The sequence below is a fragment of the Cottoperca gobio genome, chromosome 8 (genome assembly GCF_900634415.1).
Source record: "Cottoperca gobio chromosome 8, fCotGob3.1, whole genome shotgun sequence".
NCBI classification, from domain to species: domain Eukaryota; kingdom Metazoa; phylum Chordata; class Actinopteri; order Perciformes; family Bovichtidae; genus Cottoperca; species Cottoperca gobio.
In genome coordinates this window covers 776,648-792,484 of record NC_041362.1, presented here as the reverse complement: position 1 = coordinate 792,484, position 15,837 = coordinate 776,648, and the positions used below count along the sequence as shown (strand labels likewise).

At 38.8% G+C, this 15,837-nt stretch overlaps 3 protein-coding genes across 4 annotated transcripts in view; 1 reads left to right on the top strand and 2 right to left on the bottom strand.

Annotated features, from left to right (window-relative positions):
- Nucleotides 1-5,285, bottom strand: part of elac2 (elaC ribonuclease Z 2) — an 18,758-nt gene extending 13,473 nt beyond the window's left edge. Inside the window, exons 1-7 of one of the 2 annotated variants that reach the window (XM_029437307.1) lie at nt 5,050-5,285; nt 4,105-4,323; nt 1,790-1,991; nt 1,361-1,569; nt 613-663; nt 465-535; nt 268-332 (exon numbers count right to left, since the gene is read on the bottom strand). In XM_029437307.1, the coding sequence (XP_029293167.1) occupies nt 268-332; nt 465-535; nt 613-663; nt 1,361-1,557 (384 nt within the window). In that variant the 5' untranslated portion in view covers nt 1,558-1,569; nt 1,790-1,991; nt 4,105-4,323; nt 5,050-5,285. The other variant, XM_029437306.1, reaches the window with a different exon arrangement.
- On the top strand, nt 4,002-6,165 carry LOC115011975 (protein NATD1-like). The gene is made up of 3 exons (XM_029437309.1): nt 4,002-4,229; nt 4,972-5,093; nt 5,166-6,165. The coding sequence occupies exons 1-3, from the start codon at nt 4,076-4,078 to the stop codon at nt 5,280-5,282; spliced, it is 393 nt and encodes a 130-aa protein (XP_029293169.1). The 5' UTR covers nt 4,002-4,075; the 3' UTR covers nt 5,283-6,165.
- Nucleotides 6,166-6,419: 254 nt separating this feature from the next.
- Nucleotides 6,420-9,378, bottom strand: LOC115011974 (tripartite motif-containing protein 16-like). Its single transcript, XM_029437308.1, is given in 3 exon segments — nt 6,420-6,634; nt 7,533-7,725; nt 7,727-9,378. Coding segments are annotated over 2 exon segments (1,665 nt in total). The 5' UTR covers nt 9,245-9,378; the 3' UTR covers nt 6,420-6,634; nt 7,533-7,578.
- Nucleotides 9,379-15,837: the final 6,459 nt, after the last annotated feature.

Genomic DNA, 15,837 nt, shown 5'->3' with positions numbered 1-15,837 from the left:
AGTGAAGACATGTTGCATTAAGAACCTGCTGCACACACACAGTGCTAATGTTCACAACAAATATTAAACACGTTTTCTCATTTGTAACTTGAAAATATGCACGATTGCACAGTTTGGTTGTGCAACGTGTGACGATCTCAGAGGCTCCTGAACATGATGCTGCTGCACTCGTCCAATAGCCAAGAAGAGAGAAGTCCTCGTCATGTTGAAGCCTTGTCAGATTTATCAGTTCAAACATATTAGAAGCTGTACGCCTGAGTTTCTCACCAGCTGTGGGGGTCCACAGAGAGCACACTTTGGAACACCGGTGTCCTTCAAGGTGAGTATCATCCCTGCAGAGGAAAGACAATATCAAGTCAATATCTACCGACTCCTGGAGGGAAATCTGCCTCTTCGGCTGCTCAATGCTCCGCGATGTTCTCCCGCTCGTCTCTGACGGTGTGTGCTGGCTGGGTGTTACTGACCTGATAACCCCCCCACGTTCTCCCAGCTCATTCTGGTCAGGAAGATGTTATCCAATCGAGAAACTCTCAGTCTGTCAGAGGAAAACACAAGAATATTAATCTCTGAATCTGTGTCCATCAGACAAACAACGAGTTCCAACCAGCTTACTTGTGTTCCTGCATGAGTCTCTGCGTTCCTTCCCCACAGTTGAACAGATATCTGCAGCAGAGGAGGGAAGTTTGTCAGCTGTTGGATAACATTACTGTGGCGTCTTCATGGGCTGCATTATGTCCACGTATAATATTGAATATTACGCTGATGTTCATATGCAAGTAATACCGATCAGGGTTGAGGAGTCTCCAAACTATAGGCGCTGCGAGGCCACAGTTGTTGCATGTATGCATTTAGTGTGTGCTTACACTGGGAAGAAAATGTGAAAAGCTCTGAACTAAATTATCCATAACTTATGAGCAAAAGTCGAACGCAGCGCACACAGTGGATCATACGTGCACAAGTTACTATTCATACAAAAAAAAGGTGCAGATGAAAAGCATGTCGCATCAACAGAGGTTAAATATGCACATCTATCATCTTAACGAAAGGGGTACTTCATTCATATTTCTGTCGCTAAGAGTGTTTATTTTAAACCCTGGTGTGTTAAGGCTTGAGTATTATGGTATGAATCAGGGCATGTCTCTGTTCTCTCACTCTGAACTGCTCCTGTATGATGTGGTGCTGTACACACACACTTAAATTGAATCTTATATGACTGACACACCCTGGAGAACACCATTACAACACGTTGCACCTTCTATGTTTATGTGGAAGGTGTGTGAAAGTGTTTTTAAGGAGGCATGCACAGCCCTGGTTTCAAAGTAAAAGCATGAGCTAGTGAAACTATTAGTGTACATATTACCTGTTGAAATCGGAGAAGACGTACAGTGATGCAGCATTGTCTCTGCTCCCAGCTCCGACCACCTGCACGTACACTGTGGCTGATTCGTGGGTTTCCACATTTCTCTTCAGTTTCTCTTTGGTCTTCTGCTTTGCTTTCTGGAAACCCAGCGGCTGCCTCGTCTCCGGGTTGTTGTTATTGTTATTAGTAGTAGCCATTGTTCGCAAACACTGAAAAACAGTCCGATAAAGAGGAAAATCACAGCGTGTGACAGCCGGAGGAGCAGCAGAGAGAGCTCTGCCTTTTATAAACACAAGTGTGAAGGACCTGAGCTTCAAATGGACCGTATTCATTATATAACACGCCACGATAATTTAAAAAACCAGCGCCTATTAATAATGTATTGCTTGTTTATACATTTCCTCACGATTTTCTTAAATAATTATTTACCTAAAAGTCGCTGGGTGCACATTCAGCAGGACTTTAGAGGTTGGTTGACACATGTGACACTTTTATTTCCGGCATCTAGTGATGACGTTAACGATTCTCTTCGCTCTTCTTCTTCTTCTTTTCTTTTCCCGGCAGACTAGAATTCTTCTTCTTTGGTTTTAATAGCAGACTACAAACCAACGGTGAAGGTGTAGACCGCCACCTACAGTACCGGAGTGTAGCATCATGACTTTATTACAGCTAACAGTTAGAAAAATGTTTTGAAACTATAGGATAAGATGACAAAACAAATAAAAGTATAGGATAAGATAATAAACCTGTTTCCTTCAAATATTTAAATAAAGCCCTTTGAACCGTCCTGGTATGCTCGTGTTACACTGGCTGGCAGTATGACCCATTCTTTGGCATTTAAAGCATCTTAATGCTGGAGGAATTAACTCCTACCTGTAACCCTAACCCACGTTCCCTCCTTTCAGTTCTGGTTTAATAACTTAAGTTTAATTACAATACCATAACTACATGATCCCAGTGATCTGCTGTGGTTTAATGGAGAAGTTGCCTCAGGAATTAAAATACATGTTGGCGCCCAGGTGGCATCCTTAATAGATGCCCGAACCACCTCAACTGGCTCCTTTCAACGTAAAGGAGCAGCGGCTCTACTCCGAGTCTCTCACGGATGGCTGAGCTTCTCACCCTATCTCTAAGAGAGACGCCAGCCACCTGTCTGAGAAAACCCATTTTGGCCGCTTGTACCCGTGATCTCGTTCTTTCGGTCATGACCCAGCCTTCATGACCATAGGTGAGGGTAGGAACGAAGATAGACCAGCAGATTGAGAGCTTTGCCTTCTGGCTCAGCTCTCTTTTCGTCACAACGGTGCGGTAAAGTGACTGTAATACCGCCCCCGCTGCTCCGATTCTCCGGCCAATCTCTCGCTCCATCGTCCCCTCACTCGCGAACAAGACCCCGAGGTACTTGAACTCCTTCACTTGAACTTCCTTCTACCCGGAGTAGGCAATCCACCGGTTTCCTGCTCAGAGCCATGGCCTCAGATTTAGAGGTGCTGATCCTCATCCCAACCGCTGCACACTCAGCTGCGAACCGATCCAGTGACTGTTGAAGGTCACAGACCGATGATGCCATAAGGACCACATCATCTGCAAAGAGCAGCGATGAGATCCTCAGGTCACCGAACTGCAACCCCTCTCCTCCACGACTACGCCTCGATATCCTGTCCATGAACATCACAAACAGGATTGGTGATAAAGCGCAGCCCTGGCGGAGGCCAACATTCACTGGAAACGAGTCCGACTTACTGCCGAGTATCCGGACACAACTCTCGCTTTGGGCGTACAGGGATTGGATGGCCCTCAGAAGTGACCCCCTCACCCCATACTCCCGCAGCACCTCCCACAGTATCACCCGGGGGACCCGGTCATACGCCTTCTCCAGATCCACAAAACACATGTAGACCGGATTGGCGTACTCCCAGGCCCCCTTCAGGATCCTTGCAAGAGTGAAGAGTTGGTCCGTTGTTCCACGACCAGGACGGAATCCGCATTGTTCCTCTTCAATCAGAGGTTCGACTACCGGCCGAACCCTCCTTTCCAGTACCTTGGAGTAGACTTTACCAGGGAGGCTGAGAAGTGTGATACCCCTGTAGTTGGCACACACTCTCTGGTCCCCCTTTTTAAATAGGGGAACCACCACCTCGGTCTGCCAACCCCTAGGCACTGTCCCAGACTTCCAAGCAATGTTGACGAGGCGTGTCAACCAAGACAGCCCCTCAACACCAAAAGCCTTCAGCATTTCTGAACAGAACCTTCTCAGTCAAAGTCAGCAGGTGTACGTTCTTTCATTTCCCCACTCGACAGATACAAAACATGTCTCCATATTACAAATATAAAGAAAATGTCGTATCTGTTCTATACGTGTAGTTTTATTCTGGAATATTATTCTGATCCGTAATTTATTTTAATATTATTATTAGCAGTGCAGTAATTTTATTTTTATTTTTTAACCTACAATGGTCGTCAGTAATTTCTAAAATCTAGGTGTATAAATGATGAAAACATATAAAACAATTTGTTCACCTAAATGTTAAAACTTGTCATAATTTATTCCCACTTTGAAATAATGTAACCCTGTTTGTTATGTAATGTAGAGGTCAAAGAAAGGTCATGAAGAAGGTCATTATTACTTGTGTGAGCATGTGGCGCCCCCTAGTGGCCGGTCTTTAATGTTAACACTACATGCTGCTTAGTATTACGAGTCTTTTTCATGTATAAATGGCCTTTAAAATGTTTTCCAGACTCACTGCGTTAAATCTCCGACGGAAGTCTCACCCAGCCGCCTTCAGTGCGTTAAATCCGGGCTTCAGTTTAACGGTTGAACACGACCGACAGAACCGGCGCTTCACCGTCTCTCCGGGCAGCGGGGCAGGTGAGGAGAGATAGCCGAGGTTAGCGCTCTGTAGCCGGGGGACATCCTATAAGAGAGCTCGGCGTCCACTTGCGGCCTAGTTAAAAACACAAATCTGTGCCGTGGATTACTTTAACGTTAGAATATACAGATGTTTCTTTACAGACATGTTGTTGAATTTTGCTCATATAATGACAGTGTCGCTTTTGTTAGGAGAAAACACTCAGCGAAACTTCATCTACAAATCTAGGAATTTAATGTAACTTTGCCAAGTGAAGACGTTGCACTGAGGATATGAATGATTTGTACATAATACGAGCTGTTTGTATCAGCCAAACAGTTCGGCATATATCTTATGAGCAAAGGAAACACATTTCAGTACATTTTTGTCTAGTTGTCCACAGTAGCACAGTAGAAGCAGCCTAGTAGGGACCCACTTAAATAAAGGTTTTTTTGTAGGGAGTTTTGTGGAAGCCCATTTCCGCCAATGTGATGGAAAAAAGTCATAATGACAAACTTTAATCTCAAAATAATAAAAACATTATTCAAAATAATGAAAACATTTCTCAAAATAATACAAAACTATTCCAAATGATTGAATTAGTACCCCAAGTCATTATTTTGAGATTCTAGGTCATTATTTTAAGAACGTGTCCTATTATTGTTAGATGTGTTAGATTGTCTGTGATTCCCTCAGGAGCTGCGTTGTGATCATTGGGATCTCAGTCATTTTAAATGTGAAGTCCTCTTCCTCTGTCTGCAGACGGCCATGCAGCCTGTGCGGTGCTGCTCTACAGATTCACCGGAGAGATGGAGGTGGACTTAATGTCAACGTACGTACCGGAGACATTTAGGGGCCAAGGTGTTGCTGCACAGCTGTCGCAGGTGAGTTAAACTCGTGAAGCATCAGTCAGTTTTGAAAAGCTGTATTTACTGTATTTAATGCTCCTCTTACAGGCTGCCATGGACTTCCTGGTTGAAGAAAACCTCAAGGCTCACGTCTCCTGTTGGTATATAAAGAAATACATCGAGGATGACCCGCGACGGCGTTATAAAGAAGTCGTCATCACTTGACTGCAGTTTGTGCAGTAAAACCTGGGACCTCAAATCATCTACAACCTCATGTTCTTATCATGCAGAGCTGTGGGGCCACATGGAGGACGTACAATGTGCCACACTTGATCTGCAGCATCCAAAAGTCAGGCTTTATATCATATTCATATTCTAGAAATGTCTGATTACATCCATTAAAGTTAGGCATGGTATAATTCATCCTGTTTCTAAAGAGACGTACATTAACTTCATGGTAAATAAGGGCTCGAGCTGCAACGATTTCAATAATCGATTGTTAATTATTCAAATTAAATGTCAGAAAATGCTGTTTTCAGCTGTTTTATATCATATTAAACAATTAATCTGAGAAATTATCCTGAGTTTCAAACATAATTAAGGAGGAAAAATGTATGAATTTAATCTTGATTGCAATATCCAAACTGCAGGATGCTCAAGAATTTAAAATATGTTCAAATATCACAACTACATTTTGTTTTCCAAGTCGGTAAATCGTTCTTGAAGCATTTCAGGGTTTGAAGATTTCCACATATTTATTTTTGTCCACCTGAAATAGGTAAAGTGATTTTTATATTTTTATATCAAATAGCACTTTTTCAATGTTTCATCTGTTTATATTGTTTAATTATTGGTTGGTAAAGGTGCTGGAAATCCTTGAAAACACTTGAATTTTAAAAGTGCTTGGAATTGTCACTCTTGGCACGAAACATAATTTTGGTTTATTGAACAACAACATTTGATTTAATGTGAAGAAGTGAAATCCTCAGGACACTGAACATACGGTATGTTCTGTATATTAATATGTATTTATACACTTGTAAGGAGCTGGAATTTGAACTCTGAAGTGACTTTTGTTGACCATTAAAATGTGATTTCTTTCAGAGTATATTGATATCTGGAGCATTATTTATTGACTGTGTTGAGAGCCAATCAAAACAATAGTCAAGTTTTAATTGGATTTAGTCGGAGTTGTTTCCCTCAGTTGAGAAGTATTTATCATATTTTATTTATTTATTTCCGGCAGAAGTGTGCAGTAGTACGTGTAAGTGATACAGAAAGACTTCTGCAATAGTGTATTTGTATTAGTTCCTTTGAGGGACTAAGACAAAGGTCCTTTAAATCCTTCAAACTGCACATTTCATGACTTTCATTTGTACGTTCTTTCATTTCCCCACTCGACAGACACAAAACATGTCTCCTTATTACTGTAGTAATAATATTGATCTGCAGTAATACAGTAGTTTCATATTCACAGCTGATCTATAAGACAACATCTGATCACCACGTGCTGCTACTTTGCTCAGTTATTGTCTCAGATCAGCTTCACATTGTCTCCGTCAGCTTTGTTTGATACCCTGGAATGAAGACAAGAAGAAAAGACTTGATGTTTGTTTATTCATCATGTGAAGCTGCACTTTGTTCTCACATCAGTAAAGTTCAATGACTTCATGTACACGTTCACTTTGAGCACAATGTCAGCATGTGAAAGACAAGAATGAATCCTCTGCTGATGGATTATGATCAGGATAAGTACACTTCTATTAGCCCTCATAACAACAAGCAACACATCAATGTGCTTCTAGACGTCTTTCTAACAGAACAAAGTGTCCAGGATGAAGCTGCTGCTTCCTCTCTGAACACATGCAGTGGAAGAGAAACAAGATAGAAATACATCAACACAAATATTCATCAAACATTGAGTGGACATGTTGATGCAGAGACAGCAACATGATGAGCAGTGAGAGCCTCCATGGCTCCACAGACAGAGGGAGCAGCTCCACCTAAACAAAGTCCCACATTACACAACCACTGATGACGTCAAGCACCGCCCACAATGTTTGAGTGACAGCTGAACAAACGCCACAACAATCAGCCGTCGGCACAAACACGGAGACGAAATACGTTTCAGAGTTTAAACACAGAGCTGAAGCCGCTTCCCTTAAATCACACGTTCACATTCATTTTAGAGGAAGAAGCTCTTTTTAGTCTTAACATGTTTAATACAAACCCCACCCAGGATGAGGGTCATGTTCAACTTCACTGTTAACATTACAAGAACATTGTGTTCAAAGTAAATGTGATCTGTGATCAACATTCACAGGAAACTATCTGCTCACACTTCATCCTGGTGTCACACAAACCTCCTGCACTTATATTGTGATTATTATTCAGGTTCATTGTACAGCTGATCATCTGGAATATAATATGAAACATAGAACATGTCACTTAGTGCGGGGGGGTTAGTTTACTCACTGAGAGAAGAAGACTCCCTGAAGGAGAACCAGAGATTTACTTCTGTCTACTTGAGTTTACAGAACTCAGCAGTGTCTCCAGGAGAATATAAACGAACTCCAGCGTAGAGCGGCTGAGAGAATGTGTGGTGGACTCTGTGCAGGAGAGTCATGGTGTCAGAGACGCTGTAGAAGGACAGAACACCTGCTCTGTGGATCCAGGTACACTCCGAGTCTGGAGGACGCAGGACCTGAGACGGGAGTTTGGACTTTGTTGTAACAAAATGTATATATTTTATTGTTACAATCTAACGCCCAGGATTTATCATTGAATCCAAATACACATTCACCCCCCCCTGCTCTGCTGATGTTCTTGTATGCGACTGCTACACGAACTCCCCCGCTCCACTCCACCTCCCAGTAACTACGTCCAGTCAGACTCTCTCTACTCAGCACCTGAAGACACCATCCAGTGAATCTGTCTGTGTGACTAGAATAAGACTGTTGTTGTCTAATGTATGTCACTTTTCTGTCCCCCACATATAATAACAGCTGTGTGTGTGCTGTGTTTGGATCCAGTGTGATGTCACGTGAATACTTTAAGAATCCAGCTCTGGTCTTGGGTTCTGCTGACAGTGAAACATCCACTTCAGTCCCAGTCTGTGAGATGTTTGTCCACTTCTCTCTCAGAACGTCCTGGAGTTCATCTGTGACTTGTGACACAGCCGCTGTCACTTCCTCAAAGTATCTGAGAGGGATGTTGATGCTGGAGGAGAGTGTAGACTCACTGAGTGGGGACAGTGAGGGGTAGTTGTGTAGAAACTGGTTGTGGTCCTCTGTGTGTGCGAGCTGCTTCAGATCAGCGTCTTTCCTCTTCAGCTCAGTGATCTCCTGCTCCAGCTTCTCCTGAAGCTCTTTGACTCGACTCACTTCACTTTGCTGCTGCGATCTGAGCTGCTGCTTCACATCAGAGCTTCTTTTCTGCATGAGACGGATCAGCTGAGTGAACATCTTCTCACTGTCCTCCACTGCTCTGTCAGCAGAGCGATTGATGACCTTCACCTTCTGCTGAAGCAGCTTCACATCTTTCTCTCCGTCCTGGATTCTCTGCTGGATGTTTAGTCGACTCCCCTCGAGCTCTCTCTGCCTCTCAGTCCTTTCTGCTGCAGCTGAGACTGTGTCGTGGCCTTTATGTTCGTCCACAGAGCAGAGATAACAGATACACTGCTGATCAGTACGGCAGAACATCTTCATCACCTCATCGTGACGAGAGCACATGTTCTCCTGGAGCTTCTGGGAGGGATCCACCAGCTTGTGTTTCTTTAATGGAGCCACATCATAATGAGGCTGGAGGTGTTTCTCACAGTAAGAGGCCACACACTGCACACAGGACTTGAAGGCTTTCAGTTTTCTCCCAGTGCAGACATCACATCCCACATCTTCAGGTCCAGCATAGCAGTGATCAGCAGGAGCAGCTTGGAGTCCAGTCTTCTTCAGCTCCTCCACTACAGCTGCTAACATGGTGTTCTTCACCAGGACAGGCCTCGGTGTGAAGGTCTGCCTGCACTGAGGGCAGCTGTGGCTTCTCTTCTCGTCCTCTCCATCCCAGAAGCGTTGAATACAGTTCTTGCAGTAGCTGTGTCCACAGGGAGTCGTCACCGGATCCTTCAGTAGATCCAGACAGATGGAACAACACAAGGTTTCCCGGTCCAGCTGAACTCCTTTCTGCGCCATTTCTCCTTCACTGCCAGCGACTGTGTGAGTCTCACTTCCTGAGAAGTGAAACTAGTTTGAGCTGCGATCTCAACAGCATGTGTGTGTGCAGCGAGTAAAGCCTGTCAGCCGTGGTGGGGGGGGGGGGGGGGTCATCAAGGTCCTCCACATTACAGGAAGACGAGGGAGGGGGGGAGAGCAGGGTGTGACAGATACTGTGTGTTCAACATGTTTCACAAACACTCACTTCAGCTTCAGGAAACTTCTTACAGTCAGTTTAGACTTCAGCTGTAAAAACAAAGGAGTCGTCCAGTAATGAAGTACAAATACTGCAGTAATACTTCAGTACAAATACTACAGTAATACTTCAGTACAGTACAAATACTACAGTAATACTTCAGTACAAGTACAAATACTCCAGTAATACTTCAGTACAAGTACAAATACTCCAGTAATACATCAGTACAGTATAAATACTACAGTAATACTTCAGTACAAGTACAAATACTACAGTAATACTTCAGTACAAGTACAAATACTCCAGTAATACTTCAGTCCAAGTACAAATACTCCAGTAATACATCAGTACAGTAAAAATACTACAGTAATGCTTCAGTACAAGTACAAATACTACAGTAATACTTCAGTACAAGTACAAATACGACAGTAATACTTCAGTACAAGTACAAATACTCCAGTAATACTTCAGTACAGTATAAATACTACTGTAATACTGCAGTACAATTATAAATACTACAGTAATACTTCAGTACAAGTACAAATACTATAGTAATACTTCAGTACAAGTATAAATACTACAGTAATGCTTCAGTACAAATACTACAGTAATACTTCAGTAAAAATACTACAGTAATACTTCAGTACAAGTACAAATACTACAGTAATACTTCAGTACAAATACTACAGTAATACTTCAGTACAAGTACAAATACTACATTAATACTTCAGTACAAGTACAAAAACGATAGTAATACTTCAGTACAAGTACATATACTCCAGTAATACTTCAGTACAGTATAAATACTACAGTAATACTTCAGTACAAGTACAAATACTACAGTACTACTTCAGTACAAGTACAAATACTACAGTAATACTTCAGTACAAATACTACAGTAATACTTCAGTACAAGTACAAATACTACAGTAATACTTCAGTACAGTACAAATACTCCAGTAATACTTCAGTACAGTACAAATACTACAGTAATACTTCAGTACAGTACAAATACTCCAGTAATACTTCAGTACAAGTATAAATACTACAGTCATACTTCAGTACATGTACAAATACTACAGTAATACTTCAGTACAAGTACAAATACTACAGTAACACTTCAGTAGAAGTATAAATACTACGGTAATACTTCAGTACAAGTATAAATACTACAGTAATACTTCAGTACAGGTATAAATACTATAGTAATACTTCAGTACAAGTACAAATACTACAGTCATACTTCAGTAGAAGTATAAATACTACAGCAATACTTCAGTACAAGTATAAATACTACAGTAATACTTCAGTACAAGTACAAATACTACAGTAATACTTCACTACAGTATAAATACTTCAGTAATACTTCAGTACAAGTACAAATACTACAGTAATGCTTCAGTACAAATACTACAGTCATACTTCAGTACATGTACAAATACTACAGTAATACTTCAGTACAAGTACAAATACTACAGTAACACTTCAGTAGAGGTATAAATACTACGGTAATACTTCAGTACAAGTATAAATACTACAGTAATACTTCAGTACAAGTACAAATACTACATTAATACTTCAGTACAAGTACAAAAACGATAGTAATACTTCAGTACAAGTACATATACTCCAGTAATACTTCAGTACAGTATAAATACTACAGTAATACTTCAGTACAAGTACAAATACTACAGTACTACTTCAGTACAAGTACAAATACTACAGTAATACTTCAGTACAAATACTACAGTAATACTTCAGTACAAGTACAAATACTACAGTAATACTTCAGTACAGTACAAATACTCCAGTAATACTTCAGTACAGTACAAATACTACAGTAATACTTCAGTACAGTACAAATACTCCAGTAATACTTCAGTACAAGTATAAATACTACAGTAATACGTCAGTACAGTACAAATACTACAGTAATACTTCAGTACAAATACTACAGTAATACTTTAGTACAGTAAAAATACTACAGTAATACTTCATTACGAGTACAAATACTACAGTAATACTTCAGTACAGTACCAGTACTAAAGTAATACTTCAGTACATGTACAAATACTACAGTAATACTTCAGTACAGTACAAATACTACAGTAATACTTCAGTACAAGTACAAATACTACAGTCATACTTCAGTACATGTACAAATACTACAGTAATACTTCAGTACAAGTACAAATACTACAGTAACACTTCAGTAGAAGTATAAATACTACGGTAATACTTCAGTACAAGTATAAATACTACAGTAATACTTCAGTACAGGTATAAATACTATAGTAATACTTCAGTACAAGTACAAATACTACAGTCATACTTCAGTAGAAGTATAAATACTACAGCAATACTTCAGTACAAGTATAAATACTACAGTAATACTTCAGTACAAGTACAAATACTACAGTAATACTTCACTACAGTATAAATACTTCAGTAATACTTCAGTACAAGTACAAATACTACAGTAATGCTTCAGTACAAATACTACAGTCATACTTCAGTACATGTACAAATACTACAGTAATACTTCAGTACAAGTACAAATACTACAGTAACACTTCAGTAGAGGTATAAATACTACGGTAATACTTCAGTACAAGTATAAATACTACAGTAATACTTCAGTACAGGTATAAATACGATAGTAATACTTCAGTACAAGTACAAATACTACAGTCATACTTCAGTAGAAGTATAAATACTACAGCAATACTTCACTACAGTATAAATACTTCAGTAATACTTCAGTACAAGTACAAATACTACAGTAATGCTTCAGTACAAATACTACAGTAATACTTCAGTACAGTACAAATACTACAGTAATACTTCAGTAGAAGTACAAATACTACATTAATACTTCAGTACAGGTATACATACTACAGTAATACTTCAGTACAAGTATAAATACTACAGTAATACTTCAGTAGAAGTATAAATACTACAGTAATACTTCAGTACAGTATAAATACTTCATTAATACTTCAGTACAAGTACAAATACTACAGTAATACTTCAGTACAAGTACAAATACTCCAGTAATACTTCAGTACAAGTACAAATACTACAGTAACACTTCAGTAGAAGTATAAATACTACGGTAATACTTCTGTACAAGTATAAATACTACAGTAATACTTCAGTACAGGTATAAATACTATAGTAATACTTCAGTACAAGTACAAATACTACAGTCATACTTCAGTAGAAGTATAAATACTACAGCAATACTTCAGTACAAGTATAAATACTACAGTAATACTTCAGTACAAGTACAAATACTACAGTAATACTTCACTACAGTATAAATACTTCAGTAATACTTCAGTACAAGTACAAATACTACAGTAATGCTTCAGTACAAATACTACAGTCATACTTCAGTACATGTACAAATACTACAGTAATACTTCAGTACAAGTACAAATACTACAGTAACACTTCAGTAGAAGTATAAATACTACGGTAATACTTCAGTACAAGTATAAATACTACAGTAATACTTCAGTACAGGTATAAATACGATAGTAATACTTCAGTACAAGTACAAATACTACAGTCATACTTCAGTAGAAGTATAAATACTACAGCAATACTTCAGTACAAGTATAAATACTACAGTAATACTTCAGTACAAGTACAAATACTACAGTGATGCTTCAGTACAAATACAAATACAACAGTAATACTTCACTACAGTATAAATACTTCAGTAATACTTCAGTACAGTACAAATACTACAGTAATACTTCAGTATAGGTAAACATACTACAGTAATACTTCAGTACAAGTATAAATACTACAGTAATACTTCAGTAGAAGTATAAATACTACAGTAATACTTCAGTACAGTATAAATACTTCAGTAATACTTCAGTACAAGTACAAATACTACAGTAATACTTCAGTACAAGTACAAATACTCCAGTAATACTTCAGTACAGTATAAATACTACAGTAATACTTCAGTACAAGTATAAATACTACAGTAATACTTCAGTACAAGTACAATTACTCCAGTAATACTTCAGTACAGTATAAATACTACAGTAATACTTCAGTACAAGTATAAATACTACAGTAATACTTCAGTACAAGTACAAATACTACAGTAATACTTCAGTACAAATACTACAGTAATACTTCAGTACAGGTATACATACTACAGTAATACTTCAGTACAAGTACAAATACTACAGTAATACTTCAGTAGAAGTATAAATACTACAGTAATACTTCAGTACAAGTATAAATACTACAGTAATACTTCAGTACAAATACAAATACTACAGTAATACTTCAGTACAAATACTACAGTAATACTTCAGTACAGGTATACATACTACTGTAATAATTCAGTACAAGTACAAATACTACAGTAATACCTCAGTAGAAGTATAAATACTACAGTAATACTTCAGTACAGTATAAATACTTCAGTAATACTTCAGTACAAGTACAAATACTACAGTAATACTTCAGTACAAGTACAAATACTACAGTAATACTTCAGTACAGTATAAATACGACAGTAATACTTCAGTACAGTATAAATACTTCAGTAATACTTCAGTACAAGTACAAATACTCCAGTAATACTTCAGTACAGTATAAATACTACAGTAATACTTCAGTACAAGTATAAATACTACAGTAATACTTCAGTACAAGTACAAATACTACAGTAATACTTCAGTACAAGTACAAATACTACAGTAATACTTCAGTACAGTATAAATACTTCAGTAATACTTCAGTACAAGTACAAATACTACAGTAATGGTTCAGTACAAATACTACAGTAATACTTCAGTACAAATACTACAGTAATACTTCAGTACAAGTACAAATACTACAGTAATACTTCAGTACAAATACTATAGTAATACTTCAGTACAAGTACAAATACTCCAGTAATACTTCAGCACAAGTACAAATACTATAGTAATACTTCAGTACAAGTACATATACTCCAGTAATACTTCAGTACAGTACAAATACTACAGTAATACTTCAGCACAGTATAAATACTACAGTAATACTTCAGTACAGTACCAATACTACAGTAATACTTCAGTACAAGTACAAATACTACAGTAATACTTCAGTACAAGTATAAATACTACAGTAATACTTCAGTACAACTACAAATACTACAGTAATCCTTCAGTACAAGTACAAATACTACAGTAATACTTCAGTACAAGTATAAATACTACAGTAATACTTCAGTACAAGTACAAATACTACAGTAATACTTCAGTAAAAGTACAAACACTACAGTAATACTTCAGTACAAATACTACAGTAATAAATCAAATCAAATCAAATCAAATTTATTTGTATAGCCCAATATCACAAATTATACATTTGTCTCAGTGTGCTTTACAGACTGTACAGGTTACAACATCCTCTGTCCTTAGACCCTCGCATCGCACAAGGAAAAACTTCCTAAAAGAAACCCCAAAATTAAAGGGGAAAAAATGGAAGAAACCTCAGGGAGAGCAACTGAGGAGGGATCCCTCTCCCAGGACGGACAGACGTGCAATAGATGTCGTGTGTACAGGATAAACAACATAGTACAAATACAACATTTGACAGAAATTATGTTGTGTTGGAAAAAAAAAAAAGAAATAGAAAGCTTGGATGAATCCAGGAAAATGTCAATAAGGCTTCCCGGTGTCCAGCAGGACCAGGTCAGCAGGCGCTGTCACGATTCATGATCCTGACGTAAACTTTATCAGTGGCAACCTGCCACATGAGAGACAGACACTCCGGGGATGATACCCCGGATGGTGAGTTAGTAACATATATTTACATAAATGCATACAGATAGAGAGGGAGAAGAAGAGAGGGAGAAGAAGAGAGAGGGAGAGAAGGAAGAGAGCAGGGAGGTGTCCCCCGGCAGTCTAAGCCTATAGCAGCATAACTAGGGGCTGATCCAGGGCAAACCTGAGCCAGCCCTAACTATAAGCTTTATCAAAAAGGAAAGTCTTTAGCCTACTCTTAAATGTGGAGAGTGTGTCTGCCTCCCGAACACAAACTGGAAGCTGGTTCCACTGGAGAGGAGCTTGATAGCTGAAGGCTCTGGCTCCCATTGTACTCTTAGAGACTCTAGGAACCACAAGTAACCCTGCAGTCTGGGAGCGTAATGCTCTAGTTGGTTTATAAGGTACTATGAGATCTTTAAGATATGCTGGAGCCTGACTTTAATTGATTTGTAAGTCAGGAGAAGGATTTTGAATTCTATTCTGTATTTTACCGGGAGCCAGTGCAGAGCAGCTAATACAGGAGTAATATGATCCCATTTCCTTGTTCTAGTCAATACACGTGCCGCTGCATTTTGGATCAACTGAAGAGT